General features: G+C 36.4%; 1 protein-coding gene across 19 annotated transcripts in view; it reads right to left on the reverse strand.

The window, feature by feature from the left end:
• The window catches only part of Camk2d (calcium/calmodulin dependent protein kinase II delta), a 298,536-nt gene that overhangs the window by 63,998 nt on the left and 211,945 nt on the right, over nt 1-22,593 (reverse strand). For 10 of the 19 annotated variants that reach the window (XM_063260691.1, XM_013150623.3, XM_005002905.4 and 7 more), the window contains exons 6-8: nt 19,463-19,535; nt 9,613-9,715; nt 3,588-3,671 (exon numbers count right to left, since the gene is read on the reverse strand). In XM_063260691.1, coding sequence (XP_063116761.1) covers nt 3,588-3,671; nt 9,613-9,715; nt 19,463-19,535 — 260 coding nt within the window. Of the gene's footprint in view, nt 1-3,587; nt 3,672-9,612; nt 9,716-18,453; nt 18,527-19,462; nt 19,536-22,593 lie in introns of all 19 variants that reach the window. The other 9 variants (XM_063260693.1, XM_063260692.1, XM_023564349.2 and 6 more) reach the window with 1 other exon arrangement.

Consider the following 22,593-nt stretch of genomic DNA (forward strand, 5'->3'; position numbering starts at 1 on the left):
GGTAGAAATAAGGGATACAATGATTAAAATATGTTACAAATACACCAAAATGAAGCCTTTTATTCTGTGTAACTAACATATACCAATTTTAAAAAAAGAAACAAGCAAAAACAAGAGCTGGTAGTAAATATATGATTTAACGAGGGCATGACATCACAAAATGATTTGGCTATTTGATTTTGTAAAGAAAGCAAAAGTAACTACAAGACAGCAAAGCAAAAGGTGGTTTTGGTTGCAGCATATGAGATTGAAATTTGTCGATGTCCCACAGCTCTAAGTTCTGTGAAGTCATTTATGAGATGTGTGTTGTGCAGGTGAGTGTGTGTGTGTATATGTATGAAGGCCGCTATGTATGTAGTATCTAAGAACTGAGTATTTAAACCACACCGTCTGAGCCACATCACATTTTAAAAACAAAACTGCACCTCTTTCTTCCCTCTTCTTCACCTCATTCTCTCTTCCAGCCGAGGAAGTTAGTGCTCCTACCCTATAAGTTACCTCCTACTTCACAGACAGGAAATTCAGTTTTTTACATATTTCATTACCTGAAGAAGTTAGAGGTACAAACTGTATCGTGGCGATGCTCTCAAACAGAAAAACCCACAAGCCAGGTGGATTCACATTCACCACAGTAATATTAACTTGAACATCATGTGCTTGGTAAACCTAAGGTGGTGAGTCTAGGTCGGGATACATCACAGTTATTAAATGCAAATATCTGCCTTCCCATTACCTTCAAAGTGGGGGGGCCGAGTTCCTCCTGGACAGTCAATTTTTATCACTGATTCTGCCAAATGATATCCCTAGTATAAAATTATCAGTTTCAGGGTTTCTTTCTTTTTAAAGGATCTGCTGTTCTTGAACACCAATAAAATTATACACTGTGAGAAATTTTAATGTAAGAAGCAAAGAACTTGTTTAAATTCTTTGAATGTATAAAATATATTTCAAAAGCTGTGAAATTTGTCCTCGATAGCATCTTTACATAATAAAAGAAGCTATCTTAAAAGTGAAGAGAAAAGGAGGTAACTTGGTATTTAGATAATCAGAGGCAGGAATGACAATAGTAACCTGATAATCATACCAGTAAGTGGAGTCGTCATCTAAAATTAGGTTTTTAAGTTTATAAGAAAGCTAAATAGGAGCTATCTAAAATTTTATTTCTTAAAAAACACTTTCCAAATCGGGTGTTGTGGCATATGCCTGTAATCCCAGCACTCTGGAGCCTGAGGCAGGAGGATTGGGCAAGTTGGAGACCAGCCTGAAATACAAAGTGAGTTCAAGGCCGGCTTGCACTGCATAGCGAAACAAAGCAGACAAAAACCAAACCAAACCAAAAAACTATTATTTTCCAATAATAGTAGTAATAACTAATATTTATTAGAAAATCTTTTTAGCAACCATACAAGGCAAATGCTATTATTATTCTTGTTTATTAGAGGATGCTGAGATCCAAGACTAATTTAAGCTTTGTCACAACTGGTCAATCAAAACAAGGAGCAGGTTTTCTCTGGTACACACCACCTCCACCCTCTGCAGTGCTTGAGGGGGAAAGTGGAAAAAAAGAGAAAAGTAGGAAGGAAACCAGGCAGGAAAAACAGGAAGGGAAAAACTAGGAAGGAAGGATTGAGGTAAAGGGAAGGGGAGGCTAGCTAGACCTGAGATAGTGTGGTCAGGAATCCTGCTAGGTCCAGTGAGTCCTCTGTCCCATTACCAACCAGTGCCCATTGCTCTACTCTCCTGGGCCCAAGTTCCCAGTGCAGTGTTTGACCTATACCCACAGCATATCACTAAAATATATGACTGCCTCATATTAGAATTTTTTTAAGAACATGATTTTTTAAAATATAATTTAATCTACAAAAGCAATCAGAGCTGTCTCTCAGGTCACTCTGCTGCTTTTTAAAGTTCACGAACAGAAACAGATCAGTACTGAGGGCTAATTTATTGTACGGGAGCTATGTAAGCTGTCTGCAGGGGATTTTAGATCAGCACAGGAGCATTTTTCAAAAATGGTCTAAGGCATTTTAGGGTTCATGCTTCAAAGACAGAGCATGAGCAAACCTAAGGCCTTTTCCTTTAAGTATTATTTCCAATCTTTCCAATCTATTTACACTTTAAATTCCTGCAAAGTGTTCTTCCTTTAGTGTTCTTTGCCTCTTCTATATTTTCTTGAGGTTAAAATATTCTTATTTTACAGGTAAAGAAAGCAGTTCAGTCATTAAAAGGCTAACATTAGTAGGTATGCATCAAGACTTGAATCCAGATGTTGTGTCTACAAATATCATCCCTTGCTTATTATTTCTGAAAGCCTAAAAGCCAGTCATTTTAAGATTAAAACCAGGTTTTTGCTGTTACAAACATAAAGCTGACAGAAATTTAGTGTGGAATAATCTTTACAATGGAGTAGTGGTGATAAATTTATTCACCATAAATAAAAAACTAGCAACAAATCTAGAAAAATTACTTTTAAAACCTGTAAATAAAATCCTTTATCAACTTCTTCCAGCTTAGCTGACAAACATCAAAGGCAGTGAAATCTGTCTGTAGTACACAGAAGCCACACCAGGAGAGTTAAATATCTATCTATAGATCAGTAACAATGACAGTGTCAAGAGGTTAGAGGACTAATATATTTTGATAACAGCAAAAATTATTTCAGAACATTCTATAGTATCCCCTTTATTTCAGTCTTCTACCTACCTGAAGTGTATCTGAAATGCAGAAATTTCATTACAAAAACTGATTTAGAAATTCTTCCCATTATATGTCTTTGGGCTTGCATAGGATGTTTTGACTTAGGTTACAGTAGCCTGATAAGACTTAAAACACAGCTCAGGCCTAGAGGATAGTGCACTTCATTATTTTCCAAGATTTACTTGTTCACTACTTGTCCTTGCCAAGCATTCAGGTAAACCCTTTATTTGTTAGAATTCTGGGGCTGGTGAATGGAGAGGACCGTACCACAGATGCATAACCACACCGGACTGCTTGCATCCCATCCTGATCTGAAAAACCTTCCCAGACCAAAGCATCAGTGTCCTCCAGGAGCTTGTTAATCACATAAATGCTTCCACCCTAGACCTACTGAATCAGAAACAGTGATCTGCACTTTCTCCAGGTCTCCATGGGATCTCACTATAAGCTGAAGTTTGAGCTTGTCTAAGAAATTCTGAATTGAACATAAGAGAGCACAACTTCATGTGAATGGTTACTGCTTGCTATAGAATGAATATCTGAGTCTCTCCCAAATTCAAACTGAAATCCTAACCCCTAGGAAGACGGTGTGAGGAGGTGGGGCCTTTGGTAGGGGGAAGGCCTGAGGAATGGGATTAGTGGGGGTCAGTGCCCTTCTGAGACAGATCAGTAGAGCTCCTTGGTCCCACCTCCAACATGTGAGGACAGAGGTATCCTTGAATAACAAGCAAGTAGGTCTTCTGCAGACACTGAAATCTGCTGCCCCTTCCCACCCTCTACAACTGTAAGAAACTATGTAGTCTCTGACAGTTGTGCAGCAGTTGGATTGCTATCCAACAGAAGAAAACACTGAAGTATTACAAAATTTGCTTAAAAATATGACTCCTTACCACATGCCCACATGTCAACAGGCTTTCCATAAGGATCTTTACGTAAAACTTCTGGAGAGAGATATCCAGGCGTGCCAGCGAAACCTTGGAAAAGCAGATATTCAGGAGTCAGAGATGACAAAATCAACATGAGGTAGGAAACCAAGAGAGAAAACTTTTCATAGGCTTCTTTATCTGACATATTCTTTTTGTTAAAATAAAGCAAAACTTTGCTAAATTAATGAAAAGTAGTAATAGCAATAGTAGTTTTTCCTGTTCCTCTAGCTTATTTGGAAAACCAAAAAACAAAACAAAACTGAATTGAACTGAACTAAACTAAACTCTTCTCCAGATGCCAAGGGCAATCTATTGTGCTGCATAGTCACCGTGTATATTTAAGGCCACTCTGGATTAGTAGTTCTTAGTGTTACTCATATGGAGTTAAAACTAAACCTGAAAAGAAGAGAAACGTGAAGAAAAAGATTAGAGTGTTACAGAAGGTGCCAGTTATCATGCTACCTAAATAACTACTGTTATGGTTACCTATTAAAACATGAGGCTACAAAAACAGATATTAAAGACAAATTCAAAGCAAATTTTCAGTAAGCCCTTTTGAAAGTGCACTGGGTATAGGGCAGTGAGGGTGGGGATAGGACAAAAAGTAACTTCATCAAGAGAAGAAACAAGCCTTCAATACATCAAGGAGATCAATGTGTGCTACTAAATAAGCAGAGTACACTCGTAACTGGCAATGGACGAGAAGACTAAGGAACTCCCAGGTGAATCACTACTGAACATGCGCCAACTAGATTTTCAACCTAAGAGGTTCTGTAGAGAAACTAGATGACTGAAGACAGTCTCCATTTACATAGCCAGTATAAATTTCGAAAAGTTACAATTAAGTAAAAGTCAGTCTACAGCTTGAATCCAGAGTAAAAAATTTCTTATTTTTGAAATACTAGTTTTTTAAATGAAAAAAATTATTCAAAAATAGCAAAGATAACCATTTTTGTATGGAAATTTTCTTTAAAAGCACAAATAAAAACTTGGCAAATCTCTTTAAAAGACAATATAGTCAGGAATTCCTCCAACCAAAAATCACTCATAAAGCACTTTGATACTTACTTTACATCCAAGAAATCAATTTTTTTCTCATTTCTGTGACAAATTTATTAATTACAAGCAATATGCAAGGACATATGAAACTATATATATATGGTAGTTACTTCTCTGAACAAAATTAGATTAGAAAGCAACACGAGGCTTAAAAAGATATTCGTGATATCTTTTTTTTGAGACACAATCTTGGCATGTGGTTCAGGCTAACCTTCAACTCGCTGTGTAGCACAAGGACTCAGACTCAGTGCTCGTCTTGCCTCAGTGCTGAGTGCTGAGACTAGACATATACCATCAAGCCTGGTTGGATTTTTATTTTTTTCATTTTCATTACATTTTTCTTCCTTTGTTTTGAGAAACATGATATAAAACGAGAAGGGACTCCAAAGTAAGACTTATATATTGCAATCTAAACTTTACATGGATTAATCACTAATGCACTGGAGATTCTACGCCTGGGGTTTATGGACCAACTGAAGATGTGATGTGTCACCCCTGCTCTATCACAAGGTCTACCCCTTCAACCCCTCGTGACATGAGATATGCAAGGAACCAGTGAAAAACTGATACCAAAATACAGCTAAATCCAGTGTTCAGAGGATAGCTTCCAGTGCCTTATCATCGGGATCCTACTGACCCAAAACGTGTGGTTCTCCATCTGAGCTCCTGTCTGATCGATCTTTCTGTGCTCTCTTGAAACTAAACTATTCAATCTCACTCTTGATGCTACTTTTTCTTTTATTTGAATTTCTGTTTTTTTCTCCAACAGAGGGTGGCCCTAAATTAGATTCATCTGCAAACTTTCCTTAGATGCCTACAGTTCTCGGTGATCCATTCTCATTCTGAATTCCAAACACTCTTTTCTATAAATTTGTGTTCTATCTAAAATTAATAAATTTCATGTCTTAAATAACTTAGAATGTTGGCCAATACTAGGAAATGTTAATGAGTCTCCCTAGTAAAGACAGGGAAATTAAGTCACTACATGTAAGAAACAAAACAATCAGTTAAAACACAAATGATAAGAAGCCACCTTGTAAGTCTAAAGTGCTAAGAGAATACTGCCGCGCTTGAAACGACCACCTGTGAGGGCACACACTGCATGTGTGAGTGCTGGGAAGCCAGTTGCTGTCCCACTTGACACATGAACGATGCTGCACACACTGGCAAGCCTTGTTTAGAGGGAGAGCAAATGCATAAGAATCTAGGAGTTATCATAGCTACCAAAGTAAGCAAGATTGTGAAGCAACACAGCAGTTCTTTCCCCCTCTTCCTCCCTTTCTTTCTTTGCCTCCATTTTTTTTTTTCTTTTAGAAACAGGGTCACAATATGCAGTTCAGGCTGGCCTTGAGTTCACTTTGTAGTACAGGCTGGTCTCAAAATTGCAATGATCTTCCTGCCTCAGACTCTCCAGTGCTAGGATTATAGGTGTGCACCACCGTCCCTGGCTACTTAGCCCTCCTTTTTTTCCAGAAGCAATAACAAGTTAGAAATATAGAAACATCCTGAAAATATTTCAGCTCTATAGGATAGCAGGTTATATTTGAATATTTCTCTTTTATGTTTTTAGCAATTTTATCAAATGTAGTGACAAAAGGTATCACCTCCAGCCTTCTTGGTGAGTGTTCAAATAGATAAAGGAAAAAATAATCACATCTTGGATTGAAAATTTAAATTTCAAAGAAAATACAATAAACAGCTTCTTTGTCTTGTACCATATATTTCTTTACATGTATTATGTACTTTTCTATTCCGTGATATGCCTTATGTTTTTAAATAAAATTACACAAGTGCCTAAAGCTCCAGAAATACATATCATGCAGAGTCCTGCTCTCTTCTAAAAATAAAAAGGCTTTTCCTCTTCTTTCAATATTCATCTTAAAGGATAAAATTAATTAAATGAATGAGACCATGATGACAATAATAATGAACAGATATCAAAACAAGTTATTCACATTAAAACATTAACCCTAATCCCTCAAATATGCCTGGAAATACATCCAAATGAAACTCAGTGCTCCATGTACTTCCTTTGCTTACTTGAATGGGAGGGAAGAAAGAGAGGGAAAGAAAGCCCAGAAACTGTATTTGTACATTTCAGAAATGTTAAATTTTCTAAGAATTTAAGCTGCATCTTTTTGGCTGCTTCACCTAGGGTCTACCTGTGGCTCCCTCCATAAGGATAAAGATATGGGGATGTTACTGCTGATCTACTGGTCTACTAGTGTCTTTGAGAAAAAAAAATATCACAATTTGAAAATCTGTTTGCTCTTTTGCATTCATTAACCTGATACTCAGGTCTCCTTGTACCAATTCACTATAAAGAACTTACTGAGTAGGTAAGAAACACTGACCTTGTGTTTCATATCAATATGGCTTTGAAACCTTTCTGAACATCATATATAGCCTAGTTATGACCCTCTGGACTACTTCACTAAGCACATTACAGTGCTGGGAAGGGGTGTTTATGATTGCCTTTAAGAAAGAGAACAGTGATTTACAGAATTAAAGACCGTGCAGTGTCATTCAGCTATTGAGAATCAGAGCCAGGACATAAGTTCAAGTATTTCTGATTCAAAAAGGACAATTTATTCAACCATATGCAGTCCTCTGAAATGATACGTGAGAAACACAGACTCAAAATAAGAGTGATTTAGGAGTGCAGTTTCAATGTACTTGTCAACAGCCAGCCAGTGTTGCTGGGGAAATCTGAGTACAGCTCTCATGATAAAGGCGTCTGTGTTATACCTTCTTCAATCATCATTACTTTGTACTGAGATCTGGGAATTCTATCCCTGGGCCTAAGTCCTCATTTCAGCATCCTGTCTCATGTGACAAGCCTCTGATGAAGTAGGGTCCTACTTTGCTCTAGGCAGGATTAGAACCTTTGGAGACTTTCCATAAGCTGATTCCTTCCTTTGGAAGGCCACAAATTTACAAACACGGATGGACACATTTCCACTCATCTCTTAGGCACTTATTTGTTCAGGGAAGAATTTCATCTTTCCTTTGTCTTCTAGAGTACCTCTTGGATATTTACTTGTATGTCTAGATATTCCCACCCTATGAAGTGAATAGTTAACCCCAGCTCTGAGAGTCAGGGCCTGCCATGTAATGTAGTACCTCCAGAAACTTGCTGTCCTATCTCTTCTGGTTGAACCCCTAATTCTTGTTCCTGTATATTCTTTATCTGTTTCAACATACCCTCATCCAGGATAAAGAGCTATATCTGAATCTCTCAATTTACAGAACTAAGTCTGAGTCTTACCATCTTTTAGTTTGCAGTTAACTAGAAGAAGCTTAACCCAGTGTAAAACTATGACAAAATAAATGACAATTCTGGACACAGTAAATTCATCAGTGGTGGTAAGGAGATACTTAATTAAAAGGTGGCATTAAACTTGGGAGAGATTGCCAATACTGTTAACTGTCAGGACTACTGACAAAGGACAGATAGCAGAAAACGAGGTCATGATTTAGGCTGCTGGCGAAGGAGAATGGGAGGCTGCCAGGCCATCTGCTCTCATTAACTAGCTGGGCAGGTTGGAAAGATATGGTGGTTCCTGGGAGCTCTGTGTACATCTTAGGAGATGCATACAGTAGGGATATAGAAAGCATTTGCACATAAAACAAAGAAGTAAGCACTTTTTATATTTGTTGCTGTTGTTTGAAGGAAAATAAATTAGAAATAAAGGATACTTTAAAAAATTATCTAATTACCTTGTTGAAAATCAAGAGAAAATTCAAAAAGAGCCACAGGAAAACATATTTTAGAACTCTACATGAAAAAATGGGTTAATACTGAGAAATGGCAGAGAGGGAAGCATAAAAAAATCAATTAGGAAAATAATCTTTTTTCAGGCTGAAGTTGAATAATCCAGTAGAATTCATTTTGGCTGAGATGAGTCACAGAAAATAGAAACCCTCTCCTTCAAAGCCAGTCATACAACCTAGAAATATTACTCCAACTTTCTCTCTTTCTAAGAGCTGGTGTAGAGGAATCCTGTGGACTACAGGGCCTGACAGTAGATCATGAGGTCTGTGTGTCAGAAAGGGCCCGGACCTACACCCAGCAGAGGGTCGGATGCTGCCAGCGAGGCAGAAAGCACGTGAAAAGACAGATCCTCCTGGGTTCTTCCCTCTTTCTGTTGCCACCAGGCCACACCTTTGTGCTTCACTTCTCTACACAGCTTACATTCTTCACTAAATGGAACCTAAATATAGTCAGTTTTCCCTGGGTCTCTGTTTCTTCATGTCATATAATATAAAACTTTGATTAATTAAATCTGTTGTGTTTTATTTTTTATCCTGTTTTTTGGTAGAGGAGTTTTGGCAGTAACTTATGATGGGGAGGAAAGGTATCATAAAGAAAAATGTTCTTCATAATTCCAAAATAATTACAATTTTAGTGAGAAAACTGGCACACATTGACAAGTAGAAGGTAATTAAGATATTTCTTATTATCTTCTGTTTACATAAGTAGTACTTAGCATCATGTGAAATTGTATGTGGACAATTAATTTCCTTACAAATAGAAAAGTATTCTTGGATTGTAATACTATTAATTTTTAGTACAATATCGATTTTCTCATCCATCTTTTATAGAAAAAATATTAATGTTCTATTCATGTTTTCTCTTAAATTATTTCTTAATTACATAGCAATTGAATGCTAGGTACAGTATCATGAAAGTCTGAAAGTTAAGTCAAGATGTGGCTGGGACAGAGCTGGAGGTGTAGCTCAGCGGTAGAGCACTTGCCTAGCAAGCATAAGGCCCTGGGTTCAAAACCCAGTACCATTCTCACTTCCCTGAAAAAAGATATTTCTGGGATGAATGTTTCCACTTGATTTTGGCTAGGAAATAGGATTACAAAGCACGAATTAGAAGCCAACAGATCCAAGCAACACAAAGGAAAGACAAGCTACTCACCAAACCATGCTTGTTGGTCGCCTTGAACTTCTATGGCCAAGCCAAAGTCTGCCAGTTTCACAGCTGCTCCCTTGGATTTGCTAGCTAAAAGCAAATTCTCAGGCTTTATTGAGAAAGAAATACAAAGAGATTCAAGTGAGAACCTATTTTAAGTGACTATTTAAAACTAATAGTTTTACAAAATTTGGGAGGGGGTGGGGAAACAAGTCATGCACTGTCGTCTCTCCCGGAGCCTGCCATTCCTAAATCCCAGGGAAAATATGGTTAGAAATGATTACCAATTTTCATGTGCACAGGCTACAGACAGATGCATAAGTGTGAGAAGAGGCAGTGGGCGAAGGGGGAGAGCAAAGGGAGGACAGCACCTGTCTGGCCGGCTCACATGCTTCCTGGGACCCCTCGCAGTGCAGCGCGGCCAGGGATACTGTCTTAGAAGCCTAACAGAGCACAGACATTGTCAGCAGAAGGCAGCTTGGCAAAAGGATAACAAGAGTTGGACCACTCTGCAGACATTTGGCAAATGGAACTGCACAAATTAAATCCTAGTTGACTTTAAGAGTCTGGGCCCAAATGGAGTGATTTGGATTCTTTAATGTTTTCAAACAATTTTAGTACCAATTTTAGAGACTTCCACTGAATTATGTATTAAAATTGCTCTCTTTAAGAATATGTTTATTCTTAAAGACAGAAAGAAGTAACCACTATTTGCCAAATGTTATAGTTAGCTTTTTTCTTTATAAGCCAGCTTTTGAAACATAATTTACATTTCTTCAAAGTGTGATTCAAAAAATTACTTATATATTTATTCTCTCATCTCAAAATACTATGAGAAAGATAAATTTTATTTTCTTGGATATTTATCATTACTCAGGGACTGATAACTCAGTTCTGGAATAAGGCTGTGTCTACACCATTGTTTCCCAACCAGTGCAGTGAGACACAGTGGTATTGTAAAAATAAGCACCAGGAAAAATTCTCCGCTTTCACTGGATGTCCTGTATTGTTTCCAAGAGATGAGGAGACAAAACAGCTAGGAAAATGAGGCTGGTTAAAACATACAGTTAACCTTACACAGCCCAGCTATCTGGATGGACACAGGGCTGGGCTGGTATATGGATGCGAGAGGGCCTCCAAGACTTACTGCTTCCTACCTCCTCTAAGAATCAGAGAATTTGGAATCTGGGCCTCAGACTGAAAAAAGTTGGGAAACAATGGATTGTGCAAAAACTATTATCGGAAACTTCAAAAATTCAGCCAGTCAAGTTTATTTTATGTTGTTAAGAAATTTTACATTCTTTTCACCCAATTGGCTATTTTCATCTCCTTTTTTATCAAATTGATCAATTCTGTTGGTTGCTTTGACCTTGTGTAAACACAGCCTAATTCATTATTTAATTCATTAATTAAGCCAGCCATGCAAAACAGCAAAAACCCCATAACCATAACTTGGAAGAAATTAGCTTAAATCTACAAGAAATTGGAGTGTGGGCAAGAATGTTTTAATCAAGTACCAGACTTCTTCAGGCCATTGCTGCTCACTGCCATCAGATTCATCACTATTGTGACAATTGTAGATGTGAGGAAACCTTTGAAAGTTTCTAGAGCTGACAGGGTTTTGAACTACATCCACACAAAATATATAATTTAATTTGGACTTGAGGATGAAGATGTCTCAGGAATATGAAAAATCTTCATTCATGCTGAAATAGCTTTCAGGAAAGCCTAATATTTGAAATGATTTGGAGCTCTGGATATTTGTCAGTATAATAAAGTATCTAATCATGTTAAATTATTCATGTTTGGCACTTTACTTTCACAACTGAAATTTAAAGCCTGCTATATTCATGCCTTTTCTAATTTAGTCAAGATAATTTACAGCTATTAATTTATGAAATACATAAACCAAATCACATCAAGTTATAAGCAACAATAGGTTCTATTTCTTGGTGACCTTCAGCTCAAATGCATGAAAGCATCAGAGATGTCTGCTAAATACACATATGACCTGATTTGTCAACCACAAACTCATTTCAGGAAAGAATTCCTTATCACTTAAAAATCAAAGCCGTTTACGACTTCTAAGTCAAATAGCCCTGAGCAAAAGCTATTCACATTAGAAAATAACCTTTTAAAGAATTTAATATGATTTTACTCATCAATCAATGGGAACACTTTTGGGGCAGCAGTTTGTACAACTTGCCCTTAGACACCATGTCTATCAATGCAGAAGAAATAGAAAGTTCTGGAGTTTTATTACACCTGGCCTCAGCATGATTGGGGCAAACATTCAGAACTAGAAGACACCTGAGGAGACCTCACTTGTGAGTCATCTAAGAAAAGAATAAATCCATCTGAATGAATGTTTCACCTTAGGCTCAAAAAAGACTGTTCAGCTGCAGTTATGGACAGGAAAAGATAGGGCTCTTGCAAGTGTATTGCATACATTTAAAAATGAATAGCATTGCAATGGTTTCACACTTATGTACTGCTTTTAGACAAGCCAACAATACAGAATGATGGAATGTAAGCAGAAAACCTGGACATTAGTAAAGGATTATTTGCTTCTTCATATTTCATCAGAGATTGCTTTAAGTGGCCAGACAAACATTAAAATACCCTGAAAATATGATTTCTAAACAGCTCTTTGGAATATATCAGTTTGAACAATCCTGTCCTCATGTTCGGTGGAAGGTGGGAGGTTTCATCACTAAGAATTTTATAAGAAACACCTTAACCAGGATAGGCAAATTTATTCCAATTTTTTTGAATCAATAACACCCAAAATAGCCTCCAACCTGAAAGTATGTTGCATGACAAAAGTTCATTGCCAGGTAATTGAGTTTGGATCCTAACTGCCTACAGAAAGGGAGATCATTTGTGGTAATACACCACCACAGTGGGAAAGAGTAGAAACTCTCATCTGGTCAGTGGCTGGCTCCTCAGGAAGGATCACCACTTGTTTATTTGCTATTATCCCACTAGTTTGATTTTCTTGCATGAATGAGAATGTAGGATTAAAAACTCAGTCTTAGTCTAATACAGCTACAGCTGACTATATGGGCTGGGGCAACACAGAGATAATTAGTTCTATCTCTCAAGTGAATTTAGAAGGCTACTTCACTCTGATAGCCCAGAGCCCATAGCTATTTCAATATGTAGAACATTTAATATTTGGAACAAATTATCAAAATCTGCTAAGAGTCATTATTATTGAAGCTAACTTCAATGTTAATCTATTCTGTTAGTCTTTATCTATTGAGATTATCTCTAAATTCCTACAATGCGATTACTAAGTTGATTCTTAAATAGATTCTACTGACATTCTCTCACATAGGTTCTCTCCCACCCCATTGCTTCCTAATGATGCACGGTTTTCCATGACATCTGGTCTCAGTGCCAACAACCATTTATAGCATATCAGCTGTAAAGAGCAGCAACTGTTTGCAAGTTGTGTTCTCTACTTCCGTATGCACACAACGTCAACTTCTTTCATTAGGATGCCAGATTTTCTTGAAACTGTTCAAATATTTCAAAGTACCTAATGAAAGTTACAGAATCACTCTCTGCAACTTAGGATATAAGGAGATTTAGGAAAGAGACTTAGGATATAAAATAATTCAGTCCTCTCAGTTTTTAAAGGTAGGGAAGTGGAAAAGTCCCCAAAATTGAAATCAGGACATAAAGCTAGATTCTCCAATTCCTTACTTTTAAAGATGTGATACTGAGAAAGCCTTTTTGATGGTATGAGAAAGCTAATTTTCAGAAGGTAATCCATTCAGTTGATATTTCAGGAAGAATCTGAAACATTCAAAAATATTTACTATGCATATTCAAATGCAATAAGCAGAAAATTTATAAAAAGATGTTTTTAAATCTATTTCTCCAACTATCATCATCTTTATTAAGGAACTGATTTGGAAAAAGCTGTAACTAGCATTAGTAAAATGGACTTTTCTGGACACATATGTGACAACAAGCTATCACAAGGAATACATATGTGACATCATCTATTTTTAGTTAGTTCTGTGCTGTTTTCTTTTTGAAAACATGCTGTTCTATTATTACGTATTATTTGATTTTTATTTTCTCTTATTGTTTTTAAAGTGTGAAAACTGTCCTTTAAAATTTCTTTACATTATTGGAAAATATTGGAAAGTATTTCAACAGGAAGTTAACCATATGCTGCTTTCGTGTTTTTTCATTCACTTTTTCCTTGCCAAAGAAGGTGTGAACAAGTTCCCTAAATAAACTAAATGAAATTTTGCAGGTCTTAAAAAGCTTGGGTGTCATGATCACTTTTTCTTTTGTGCACATGGTACAAGTGAGTGTAGCTTCTGTTTTTTTTACATGAAACAAATGCCTGAATTCATGTCCTTGGCACAAGGAGTCCTTAGCTGATGTGTGTGTTTCAGTTAGGTAGTACTACTTCTGTTATCATGCATTCATGAGCAGGTTTATAAGATTCATACTATACACCTTTCCTGTTTCTTGATTTGCTCTTGTAGTATCGGCAAACACTGTCAGTTGGATTGAAGGAAACTGATGTTCTCCACTTCTTCATGTAGACAAGGCACCCTCGGTAAACACCAGAATTACATAATTTTTCACATATAGTTTGTTTCTAAAATATCTAAATATACATCATAAATAAAGAATAGGTCTTTAAAGATCTTATTTAAAGATAAAAGTCTAAACTTTTATCTAAATATAGTTCTGAGGAAAGCAGAATATTTGTGATATTATAATTATTCTGGATATAGAATTCAAAACTTGGCTTATATCCTACCCATAGTTAACAAAGATTTACCCTCAGCACAGACATCCCTGACAACGATTTTCTATTCTGCTCATTAGTTTTATTCCTATGAAGTATTCTTTAAAAAGTACATATTACTCGATTCTTATATTCCCTTAGATATTATTCTTAAACAGTTCAAATTGTGTTTTAAAATTTCTTTCCACTATTGAAAAGGAGCATTTTCTAGCAAGGTAATCCATAGGGTGACTCGTTGCTAAAGGATTCAGTGGTGTGCATGAAGCCTCCTGTCCAAATTATTGCTCGTGACATGGCTTAGTAACCATTTATGCTATATTTGAACTAAAAAAGATCTTATTATTTTGTGTGAAATATAGTTTAATGAAAAAGTAGAGGTATATAACTGTCTTTTTCTTCTGTCAACTGATTCACAGACACTTCACTCTCCAGATTATTGTGAGAGTATACACCAGATCTGATGTCCCTCTATTTCTCATGACATCAAGAACTGTCACTTATTACTGCAGCTTCTCTCAGATCTAACAGCTTTCTGGATGCAGTTCTTGTCTGACACATTTTCTCTTTTCTGTGACAAATGTCACCAGTGCATTTTCGACACACTTTAACTCCATTGCCCCAGGAGTTCCATGCATGTGCATTTAAGACAGCACCTTAGCTGCTACTACTGAAATGTCTGATGGATGTGCGTTCCTCTGCTTATACCTGAATTTGAAACCAGTAGTTCATCATTTAACACTTAAGTCAATTTTTTCTTTATAAATAATGTAGTTTTAAGATTCTCAAATGGATTGTCTTTCTCCCCCCCCCCTTTTTTTTTTGTCTTTTTCATTTTTATCGGTACCAGGGGATCAAACTTGCGAAGGCAGGTGCTTATGCCGCTGAGCTAAATCCCCAGCCCCACCTCCCTTTGTTTTTGAGACAAAGTCTTTCTAAATCTCTGTGCTGGAATTTGCAATCTTCCTCTCTCTGCCTCTAGAGTGCTGGGATTACAGGAGTGCATCCCCACATTTGTCATGTTTATTTTGATTCATTATTTGCTTTTTGCATAAGTTTTTAATTCATACAATTAACTGAATTGAGAAATGGTTTCTTGATTTACTTTTGTATGATTAAGCATGCAGACTTAGAATCAAATGGCCTGGGCACAAATCATATTTTAAACTGAGTGACCTTGAATAAATTCTTCCACTTGTGATTGCCAAATTTTCCTTACATGATATAAGGATGATGTTAGTATCTGCCTCATAAAGTTGTGAAGATTCACAAAACACAGCATTGGGATATGGTAAGTATTATAGGAACCACAGCCATTACTATTTTTTATTATTAAGGTCCTGCCTTGATCTAGATCCTCCCTAGAATTAGTCCTATCCCTCATATTCTATCTATAATTTTATCATCACTGCCAGATCCCTCCAGTACTACCTGGATGTATATTGACTGGCTTCAGGTATCCAAGACAAGACTGTGGTCCATTATCAATAATACAGCTGTTGGTAATGATGATACCCTTCCACCTTGCACCATCTCATATTGCTTATTTCTGGGACATCGCCAAGTTGTCTGTTGTGTTACAGATTCTGAAGATTTTTCTCTCTGGTGGATTTCCAAGAGAGAGAGTTAATCAAATATTCAAATTGTGATCTTCATTCTGAAGATGTACTTATCTTCTTTATGTTATCCAAATGTTAATTAACATACTTAGCTATCTATTAAGATTGTCATTCATATTACGAATGTATAATTTACATACATTTTGAACGCCACTGATTTCTAAACTGAAGGACTATGTTGAAAGCATTTACTAGGTTAAAGCTCTATGTTAGGTATTATGAGTTAATACACTATGTTAAACAGCTACTCTTTTGGGAAAGGTTTACAAACTGTGTAGTAACTATATATTCATAGGTGCCTTTGATACTGACAGTAAACATAATATTTTCAGTGTTTTTCTTTCCCTTTTATGAAACAGTTAAACTTTATGTATTAAATATCTGAAGTGAAGGTTAATTATTGTCTGAACTGGGATAAGGAAACCAAAATCTATGGATAGAAATAGTAAAGGTACATTTATTGGCTAATACAATTCACCATTTGATTTCTTCTTGTGTTTTACTCTATTGGTAAATATGCTATTACAAGCATATAATTATTTTATTTCTCTTTGGTAAAAAAAGGCATGGAACAGAAGCAGGAATAAAGCACATTAAGATGTGCATCCATTACCTTCAGTGTACAAGTTCTGAACTCTTAGTGTGTTTATGAAATGGTGCACTGAAAACTAGACTCAGTGGCATGAAATCTTTCCAGATCATCAATTTTCTGGAAACTAACACAATAAATTATGCCAAGTTCTTGAAAAAGATCATGTCTGTCTTTTCTTAAGGCCAGAATAAGAATGGAGGGTAAAAATTCTTTTCTACATTGAAAAAAAAAAAAACAAAAAAAAACCCAAAACTTGGTGGTGGGGAGTGTATCCAGGCTACTTGTTTCTATAGTAAGCCTGTCTATAAGTCACTTGCCTGGGTTTTTATTAGCTACTTTATGTTTAAAAAATGTATTTTTCTTCACAGCCTATGTTCTAGGCCACTGTCTTCTCTGATTAACATTTCAGTCTTTGAAAGATTCAGCAAAGTCCAGGCATATACAGAAATCTCAGACCATGATCCACAAAATGTAACATAAAAGTCATGGGAGAGGATTCCTATTTTTCATGCTTGGCATTTAAAGGACACATTCAATAAAATAACATAGAGAAAAAATGTTCAAGTGATATATTTATCAAAATAGAGTATCTGATAAAATAGTCCTTAATTGTATACAGGTCCCTACATGAGTGCTCACTGAAAAGGAAAGCTGGTGTGGGTTCTGAGAGATCACCAAAGGTGGGGCGGGTATCTGTCTGCTGTACACGCCAGTAATGAATTTCTCAGATGACGACCAAAGATACGAATTTTCAAAGAAACATATTGTTATTGTAATAGGTACATTTTGTAGTGCTAGCAGATGTATGGAATCCTATCTTGACACTCTGGAAGAAAATGCTCGTAACTATGCCTTTTCCTTTGATAGATAAAATTCTCCAAATCAATTGACAGTAATTGAAGATTCCAGAAAAGTAATTCGAAGTTTTGTCTACAAATCACATCTTCATGTAACTGACTTATGAGATTTAAAGATGTATTCGTCTAGCAAATGAAATGAATGGAAAATAAGAGACTGCACAAGAGAAAGTAGCCGAAGTCCTTGTGCTGAACACACATAGTATTAGACATTCTACACTTGCCACTTTTGTATGAGTCTGAAAATGATGATGATATCGAGGGTGAAAATGAAGAAATACCATGAAGTATGTTTGCTATCTTCCTCACCCTCAACTATCTCATTTCTAAGTGATCTGAAAATTTCCTATGCTCAGTGATAGCAGAAGCTGAATGAAATCTGTATTAGTAGGTATCCATGTTAGAATATAAATAGATTCTACATACACTCTGTGTAATAGTGTATGTCTTTTTCCCTGTGTCCTTTTAGAAGGTACTGAGCCTTGGTCCCTAGGAATATAAATAAATGAAGAATCACGACACCTCTCAATTTCCAGGATTAATGGCAGGGAAAGAGAATGTCAGAGTTCAGAACAGTGCCCAATTCCTCAGGCTAAAAGCCTATATAATAAGTCAATTTATTATTTTAGCAATTATTTACATAGTGTTAAGTGTATATGGTATGGATGTAAAATAATACATTTGATCACTGTCTACAGAACAAGTTTAGAATGGAGAAAAGAACATCATATTCAATGCTACCTCCATTCCCTCTGGGGTAAGGAAATACAGCAACTTATTTATTGTCAGTGTTCAGAAATTATTTCTCTCTGCATAAATAGGGATTTATGCGTCTCAAGTGTGTATTAGAGAAGAGATGAAGATTGCAGTACGGGGCAAGTACTGGGTTGTAGAGAGGCACTCAGCTTTATTGCTTGTATTTTTGTCTTTACAGACATAACTGCAGCTGAACAGTGTTGAGGAATTTTGTGGTGCTTTATCTTGTCCAGCAGCATTACTCACCTTCAGGTCCCGATGGACTACGCCCATCTGATGGCAGTGTAGCACAGCCTCCAGGATCTGCTGAATGCAATGACTGCATGCAAACACCAGGGGGCGTGTGTTAGTTCCAAGCTTACACTCACTGTCTGTATATCCTCAGAGAGACTGGGTTCAAGTGCAGAACTAGCAGACAACTGGAGTTGTAGTTAAATCCTTCTTAATGTACACAGATTGCTCAAGGAGAGTGATTATAACACCTCAGAACAGTCAGGAAGTTGCCAGATGTGAGCCAGAATGTGGATCCACTTATGCTTCCCAATATCTTTTTAAACAGCTATTTCATTTCATTCAGGAGCTCATTTCCTGGTTATAAATCTTTCCAGGAAATGAACTGGAACACAGATACAAGGTTTGCAGTTGTTGTGCTCTGCCTCCCCACCATGCACACAATTTATTTTCCTATTTTCTCCTACTTTTCTAGTATCATCCTAAAAGCTGTTTTATTAGAAGATGAGGCACCATTAAAGTTAAAATAGGATATGTAATGAATTTTTGATAAATCATTAACTTTGTGTGCTTTAATTTAGTTGGCAATTATTATCTTTCGCCTCAGGGTTCATCCGACTCAAATGGAGCAATGTGTAACCAGTTGTTCTGCTACAGCAACCCATGGTCTCAGAACAGAAGTGGTGTTGAAATCTACAGGCGACATACATCATAGGCCAAGGTGAGTTCAGGAAAGGCCACCCCACACCGCTGGACTGCCGACCTAGTTCACTGCTTGGAAACAGAAGGCGCTGCTTTCCTCATCGCCCCACCCCACCCCATACTCCCTGCTATGATGTATATTGAGCCTGTAGAGAAGCAAACTGAAAGAGGCATCATGCATTATCATTTTGTTGGTTACTCGGTTCAGGAAAAAGTCAGGAAAGGCAAGGGAACCATTTCAATACCGCCTCCCCTCTGCCCTTTCCCCAGAAAACAACAAAGAAACTCCTTTGATTCAGATTTATGGACTCCATATACTGACCTTCAGGTCCCTGTGAACTATGCCATTTAGGTGACAATGATTTACACTTTCTAGAATCTGCTGTATACAATGACTGCAAAGATACAAGGGTAGAATGGAAGGGAGAACATTTTAAAGGCACATAATCACATTAAATATGAAAAAAAATGACAGTTCAAACAAAACAAACAAACAGAAAATTATATTGTTTCACTTTTTTTAGCTTTACGTTGGAATTAAGTAACGTTGAATAAAGCTAATTCTGGTTCTAAAAAGAATGACATCAAACACAGAATTTGTGACATGTTCAGACAAAACAATTTGAGCTGTGTTTTTTCATTATAAATCTACAAATTAAATCATCTCTATACAGAGGTTAAAATTTCCATATTCAGGAAGATGAATTTATAAGTAATCCAAAAATGTTCTGGAAAAAATATCTCTAGAGAAAAAAATTTCCAGGTATTTCTCAGACACATCTAAACTGTTTAAAATCTGAGGTCACAATTAAACATAGGTGTTGAAACAAGAGGGTTAAACACAGATGAAATGGCAGGTGAAACAAGGGTTAAAAAAAAGGGAGGGACACAGTTACATTTTTATTTATATATATTTTAGACATAGTCTATCTAATTTGCTAAATTAGTAGTCCAGTCTGGGCTCAAACTTGTGATTCTACTGCCTCAACCTCCCAGAGTGCGGTATTTTTGGCCTGAGCCACTGTCCTCAGATGCAAACTCATCCATCGCACATTTAACGTGCTGATATAGAAGTGGTGCTTCCTATATAAGACTCCAGTAACAGACAGAGAACTTCAAGTAAACCTGTCACCTGAAGCAAACCTCCACTCAGTATAAGAATACTCTGAGGAATGGCCAGTGAGTTTGCAAAAACAAAAATAAAAATAAATAAAAGTTAAAAATGCCTTAGCACTCCTGATTATTAAACCCCTATCTATATGCTTCAGTGAAGGAAGGCTTTTATTACTTTGTCAAAATATACAACTTATGCTCTTCATATTAAAGGCTCATTGATGTTATGTAGACTGCTAATTAAGTTGCAGGAGGAAACTTTCTGGCCTAATACCCACAAAGTCCCAAGAGCAGTCACCTGACATATCATAATGTAGAACACATCACACTGATGAATTCTGTACAGTTCACTGTGCAATTCCAATGCAAATTTTTACAGAACCACATTCAAGACAATGTAAACAATTTGGTAACGATATTGTCAATCATTTCATGTACAAAATATCATTACAACACATTCTTGAATTAAAAATGTAACTGGCATCTAATGTATTACATGTAAATATAAAAAAATTGACCATGACTATGATTTTCTAGTTCTAATTCTATTAACAGTACCACAAAAACAGCCTCCTATGGGTGGCTGATAACTATGTAGCTTATTTGAGCATTGGTCATTATCTTCAAAACATGAGACTCTATTTTTATGATCATGTTCATGTTGAATAATAGGAAGTAAATAAACAACATTCATATTAAATGAGCCACTTTTTATCAGGATGAATTTAATTCTTAAACTTTCATTTTCAGTGCTGGTGACATCCAATCCTGGCAAGTCCTCTACAACTAAGCTGCATGCCTAGTCCCCAATTCATTAGTTATTGACGGCAGTAAGAAAACATTTTCAAAATATTCATCAATTAATTTGGTGCTAGGAGTTGAATGTAGGGCCTTTGCATGGAACTATATCCTCCTGCCTTCTAAAAAACTGTCTTTGTGAGACAGGGTCTCACTAAGACACCAAGTTGCCCATGGGCTTAGACATGCTGTAATTCTGCTTCAGCCTCCCAGAGTGCTGGGATTACAGGGTGTGCCACCATGTGATGTCTGCAAATGTTTCCAAAAACGTATTGTTTATAGTTGTAGTTGGGAAGCAACTACTTCTCTTTGATTTCATGTGGAGCTTACCTTAAAACATATGTGTGGATACTTCTTAAACTTAATGCAAATATGCATATTAAAAGATCCAACAGTGTCTGTCCTATTAACTAAAGGGCTCTGCAACAGTAGAGTCTCTGCCTTAATTTCAACCAATATTGTTCATACATAATGCATGTTTAATATGCATGTGTTTGTATGTACATTTACATGTATAGTTACTATATATATATGTTGCATTTAATATACATAGTTAACATAACTTTAAGATAAATAGAATGTCCTAATTTGTTTACAAGCATGATTAAAATTATTACTTTCTCCAGGCAAGGGGGCAAATAGGTACTGCAAAGCTGCTCTAAGGTCCTTTTCTGAGGCTCACAGTCAAATAGGAGATAAATTAAGCAACAGATGATTCATTCATCATAGTATAAGTGACACAGACTTTTCTATTTGATTTTGGCAGTAAAAATGGCATTAAAAATTAGTGTGGGGGCTGGGGATTTAGCTCAGCGGCATAAGGCAGGCAGTCGTAAGTTCGATCCCTGGTACCTATAAAAACGAAAAAGACCAATAAAAAAAAAATGTGTGTAGTCATATACAGATAGGTTCACAAAATGCCATAAATAGTGACATTAGTCAAGAAGAATTAGAAATTTAGAAGGGAGCTTCTCTGTGGATGCAGTATTTTGGCAAGATGAGGAACTCCAATTGTGAGCTGAGTAGCCTTCAAGCTCTGAAAGTTTTAGACAGGAGGAGACAGCCAGAGACTGAATTCTCACAGCTTCTCATTTACAGGACTAGTGGGCAAATGATTCTCAATCAGATGTTCTTTTTTAAAGAAGTGGCAACTATAGAATGAATAAAAAATGCAGGGAAAAATTAATATCATACAGTCTAAGTAATATCTAAGTAAGTGGATGAATATTACTTTACTCCAAAAAAAGTTACCTTTGGGTAAAGGCAGTAGTTTCAAATTAGAAAAAAATGTTAAATATTTTTTAAATAAAATCTGCCTTTTTTTTTTTTTTTTTTTTTTTTTTGGTACTGGGGATCAAATTCACAACCATGCACTTGCAGAGCAGGCACTTATGCTGCTGAGCTAAACCCCCGGCCCCTAAATAAAGTCTGTGAAGATTTGTCAAGAAACAAGATTGTGAATCTATTCCTGAACTTTCTGAATAAATATTTTTCATGATGGAATTCCAAGGGCTTTAATGAAATTTCCAGAGTTAAAAAGCC

This window comes from Cavia porcellus, unplaced genomic scaffold (genome assembly GCF_034190915.1).
Source record: "Cavia porcellus strain 051 isolate PalLab524CR breed Dunkin Hartley unplaced genomic scaffold, mCavPor4.1 scaffold_14, whole genome shotgun sequence".
In the NCBI taxonomy this organism is placed as follows: domain Eukaryota; kingdom Metazoa; phylum Chordata; class Mammalia; order Rodentia; family Caviidae; genus Cavia; species Cavia porcellus.